This window comes from Pinus tabuliformis, chromosome X (genome assembly GCF_031772625.1).
Source record: "Pinus tabuliformis cultivar Carrire ecotype Pingquan chromosome X, CPIR1, whole genome shotgun sequence".
Lineage (NCBI taxonomy): Eukaryota > Viridiplantae > Streptophyta > Pinopsida > Pinales > Pinaceae > Pinus > Pinus tabuliformis.
In genome coordinates this window covers 351,103,176-351,108,614 of record NC_142308.1, presented here as the reverse complement: position 1 = coordinate 351,108,614, position 5,439 = coordinate 351,103,176, and the positions used below count along the sequence as shown (strand labels likewise).

At 35.6% G+C, this 5,439-nt stretch overlaps 1 protein-coding gene across 1 annotated transcript; it reads left to right on the top strand.

Moving 5' to 3' along the window:
* The first annotated feature begins 3,818 nt into the window (after positions 1-3,818).
* LOC149139905 (glycine-rich RNA-binding protein GRP1A-like) lies at positions 3,819-5,233 on the top strand. Its single transcript, XM_089447467.1, has 2 exons — positions 3,819-4,050; positions 4,822-5,233. The coding sequence occupies exons 1-2, from the start codon at positions 3,937-3,939 to the stop codon at positions 5,143-5,145; spliced, it is 438 nt and encodes a 145-aa protein (XP_089303593.1). The 5' UTR covers positions 3,819-3,936; the 3' UTR covers positions 5,146-5,233.
* Positions 5,234-5,439: the final 206 nt, after the last annotated feature.

The following is a 5,439-nucleotide window of genomic DNA, read 5'->3' as shown; positions in this document are numbered from 1 at the left end:
GGAACCGAAAATTATTCTCCAACAATTTTCGCAGCTCCAACCTTGAGGACGAGGTTTCTTCTAAAAGGGGAGGGCATGTTAGGGTCCGAACCTAATCCCTTTATTAATGTAATAGGCCCAAGGGGCTCCGTAAGGGTCATGATTAATTAGTTTAGCAAATAATGCCCATAAGCAGTTAACCACATTAATGATGATTGTAAACGAGCCATAGATAATAAATAAAGTGGTTAACCACATTATGCAAGGGACTATGAGTAGTTAGGGTATTGGATCTCATAAACTATAATAGTCCAAGATAGTAAGGGAAGTCTTGTTGAGTATTTTTTAAGTGAGCTATGCTCCATTGGAGGTTTCCCCCTCAAAAAGGCAAGTGAACATTATTTCCTGCTGCTCATAATAAAATATTTCCATCTTGTTTGATTTATGGCATTATTTCACTGATATTTTCTGGAATTTTGATGTTATGTGTAGGTTAAGAGCACTATATTACATGAAAAAAAAAAAAAAACTATAACCTCCATCTCCTTAAGGTTACTTAGGACTTAGGTGTCTTATATAGTGGTACCCCAAATTCTTTGTAAAGTCTGTAAGGCACTGGTTTAAAAAATAAAATAATAAATAAAGATTTCACTTATTGATGCATTTGATATCCCTCAATACAATCAACCACGTGAGTCCAAAATGATGTATATGATCATCTACTTGAATACCATGAATGAAATAGTGTATAAATTCTTGAAGTGGAATTGAAATGCAAAAGGCCCAAGAAAAGTTTTGGGGGCTTATGCTATAAGAGATTGTAATGATGTTTAAATGATAAAGTGTCTGTGCCATGAAAAATTTAAAAGGGATACTCCATTTTCTAAAGATGGAAAGTACGACTCTTTATGTGAGTGGTCTAAACATCCATGCAAAATCAAAGGTTCATAAATTTGTTTTACAACATCGAGAGGCGAAGAGAAAATATAGTACTTTTCTAATTACTAAACATGTATAACTAATGATAGATGTTGAGAAGGGGATAATTATATTAGTGATTGAAATAATGTATTTTATTGCCATACATGATTTACCTTTAGAAATATTTAAGTCAATTTATGACTTGAATAGGTATAAAAGTATTTTTAACATGCCTTAATGGATGAATATTCAACATATACAAATACAAGATCTAGAAAAGAGTTTCTACAAGTTGTTGAGAAGGTATACGGGAAAAAGCTAATAAATGATATTTTTCAACAATCCATTTTACACATTTTTAGCTGAGGAAAGTATTGATCAAACTAAGGTGTAACATTTGATCATTTTTATTACATATTTGACAAATGAATGAAGAGGTCAATGTGTTACAAAATTCATATCAGTGCTTCAAATTAGGGATAGAACATCTTAGTCTATGTATGATACAGTGACATATCTTTTAGAGAAATGGATTAGATATCCTTGTTCAAGTTTGTTGGATTTGGATCTAATGCAACTTTATCCATGAGGGGTGTTTTTGCAGGACTATCTACTAATTTTCATTGACATGTTCCTCATTTATTAATATCCATTACATAGCTCATTGAGAAGCATTAGCAACAAATGATGCTTCGTCTTATTTTATAGAGTTTCAAGTAATTGATAATTTTGCAAACACATTTGATTCATGGCTTAGGAAATTTACTAAAAGACATGGTGATTTGAAAGAGCTAATGGTTTTTTAATTAATCAATTTAATTAAAAGAGAAAAAATGGCATAACTACTTTGAAAATAAATCTCAACATTTGATTTGTGAATAGTACAAAAAATATTGTAGAATGTTTTGTGGAGATTAAATCCCTATCACTCACCTAATTATTATTCATAATCAAATTAAAATTTTGGAAGCCCTATTGCAAAATAACTTATAAACTTAATTAAAAATCTAATTAATTATAATAAATTTATTTATGTTAATCCATTAATTCATTCGTTCATTCATATCACATAAGCATTAAAGTAAAGAGGATCCAAAAATAGAGTAACAATTTTTTTTTATAAAAAAAAACTACCTAAATAAGTTTCATACATACATAAATTGTGATTTATAAATTGTGATTTTTAAATTTCATACATAAATACATGTATATATATATATATATGCCGATGTTTTGTGATCAGCGGACTGTGGCAAGGGCCTCGAATGTGACAAGAGCTGCCACTTATCCATGGATATATATACATGAGAGATCCACTCAATAAATTTCATACATACATAAATTGTGATTTTTAAATTTCATATATACATATATATATATATATATATATGCCGATGTTTTGTGATTGGTGGGCGGACTGTAGCAAACATGAAGCTGAACTTTTTCAAAAAGTGTTCAGCTTCATGCCTGCTACATTCCGCAGGTGACTTTTTGAAAAAGTTCAGCTTCATGTTTGCTACATTCCGCAGGTGACTTTTTGAAAAAGTTCAGCTTCATGTTTGCTACAGTCCAAGAGTTCAGCTTCATGTTTGCTACAGTCCAAGTGTTCAGCTTCATGCTTGCTACATTCCGCAGGTGACTTTTTGAAAAAGTTCAGCTTCATGTTTGCTACAGTCCAAGAGTTCAGCTTCATGTTTGCTACAGTCCGCCCACCAATCACATCTGAAAAAGTTCAGCTTCATGTTTGCTACAGTCCGCCCATCTTTGTGACTTTTTGAAAAAGTTCAGCTTCATGTTTGCTACAGTCCGGCATCTATCTATATCTATCTATATATATATATATCTCTATCTCATGTTTTGAACCACTGTCCATGGATATATCTTACCCATGGCGGAAGCTTTAAAAGAATTCATTAATGATCTCCTGTCGGAGCTGGCGCAGGAGCTGATGAAAGAGATCACGAAAACCACCATTAGGAAGCTAATGCAGCTGCTTCCAGCCATCGGTGACTCGACTTCGGTGACTCGACTTGCTGTTTCGGTACCCTTGCTCTTGGGTGGGCTGGCTTTACTTTATATCAGGGTTGGAAGGGGGCTCTCCCAACTGATTTGCGTTCTTGGGGTTGTGATGATAAGCACCGCAATTCTCATCACGATTGCATGATTTGAATTTTTATTTTTATATTGAATCATTTGATAGGATGTGTAATTATGCATACTCATGTATGTATACATTGAATGTTTTGATTCTTCAGCGGGGATTAATCTCCCCCACTGAAAATACATTGAATGATTTGATATGATGCTTAATTATATAAGATATTTTTTTAAGAATTTGTAATGTAGGTATATGTTGAATGATTCTATAGGATGTGTATGGATGTAAGAATTTTTTTTTTAAAGAAGTTGTTTATAGATGGAATAAATTGGCTAGAAAATCAAAATTGAACACTTTTTTTTCTTAATTTGTTTTTTAATGGTAAGAGTGTTTGAATTTTGTTTTTATGGAGGAAATAGATTAACATTATTAAAATCCCCAAAAACATTCAAAATCTTGAAACTTGACAAATTTTGGTGAAAAATACATTGTTTTATGGACCAATTTATTCCCTTTTTAGACTACCCATTGTTTTGTTTTAATATGTTAGAGATCTCTTTTCTTTAAGATGACACATGTATGAATCATTTGATAAGATGTGTAATAATACATGGTATTTTTTAATTAAATATGACTCATGTATCTATATATTGAATGATTTGATATAATGTGTATAAAGATATTTTTTTAAAGAATTGTGAGTAAATTGGCCCAGATTTGTAATTATTACCCTTTAAAATCAACTCCCTCTGCACACGTGTCATCTGGTGCCACGCAAGATTATATTGCCGTGGCGTCATTCTTGTCTAGCCCACACCCTACTTTTTCACTCGTTTATGAGGCGGTCTCTCCCTGGTTAGTATTGGTTCTGGTCCTGTGTTAGTGGTTTCTTGCTCTCTCTTGTTCTGTCAAGTTTTCTTAAACTTCAGTCTGAGAAGATGGCTTCAGCGGATGTTGAGTTCCGATGCTTCGTTGGAGGTCTTGCATGGTCTACTGACGACAGAAGCCTGCAGGAGGCTTTCAGCCCCTATGGCGAAGTCGTGGAATCCAAGGTAAAGCCATTATTTGTGTATTAATCTCTCGAATTCTCATGGTCATGTCCATTTTGTCATAATTAGGGTTTATTATTTTTGGGGTTTTGAATTTGATAGGTTTTATTAGGGTTTGCTTTTGGGGTTTTGAATTTTCACAGATTTAATCATTTTCTGAGGGTTTCTCAAAACTAGGGTTTGCTTCGGGGTTTTGGGTTTGACGAATAAAGTTCTTTTCTGAGGGTTTGTCTCTGGATTTGTTTTCTGCAGATTATAAGTGATCGGGAAACCGGTAGATCCCATGGATTCGGCTTCCTGACCTTCAACGATGAGCAATCGATGAGGGACGCCATCGACGCAATGAATGGCAAGATGCTCAGGGTTTATTATTTTTGGGGTTTTGGATTTGATAGGTTTTATTAGGGTTTGCTTTTGGGGTTTTCAATTTTCACAGATTTAATCATTTTCTGAGGGTTTGTCTCTGGATTTGTTTTCTGCAGATTATAAGTGATCGGGAAACCGGTAGATCCCGTGGATTCGGCTCCCTACCTTCAACGATGAGCAATCGATGAGGGACGCCATCGACGCAATGAATGGCAAGATGCTTAGGGTTTATTATTTTTGGGGTTTTGAATTTGATAGGTTTTATTAGGGTTTGCTTTTGGGGTTTTGAATTTTCACAGATTTATTCATTTTCTGAGGGTTTCTCAAAACTAGGGTTTGCATCGGGGTTTTGGGTTTGACGAATGAAGTTTTTTTCTGAGGGTTTGTCTCTGGATTTGTTTTCTGCAGATTTTAAGTGATCGGGAAACCGGTAGATCCCGTGGATTCGGCTCCCTGACCTTCAACGATGACCAATCGATGAGGGACGCCATCGACGCAATGAATGGAAAGATGCTTGACGGGAGGAGCATCACCGTTAATCCAGCCCAGTCCAGAGGAAACGGGGGCGGTGGCTCTCGTGGCTACCGTGGGGGCGGGGGTGGTGGGGGTTACGGTGGAAGCCGTGATCGTGGCGAACATGGTTATGGCGGTAGTGGCGGCTACAGTGGTGGTGGTGGTGGCGGTTCTCGCTATGGTGGTGGTGGTTCCGATGGTGGTAGCTGGAGGAGATAGGCAATATGATGCGGCGCTAGGGTTTTTTTTGTCTGCAAGTGGTCTTATGTTTTGGTTCTGTAATAATCCTATTGGTGGTAGAGCTATATGCTGGTAACTGTCCCTGGGCTTGGTATTTCGATGTTCTGTAAACTGTCTGGTTTTTGATCTGGATCTCTGTTGCTCTCGATGAGCTGTATGGAAGCGGAAAATCTGGTTCTAATACGTCTGTAATTGCAATCTGAATATGCACTATACGGTTTTACTATCTCATGGTGGTTTTTTCCCAGGTTGTCAATTTCTAGTGTTTTTAAA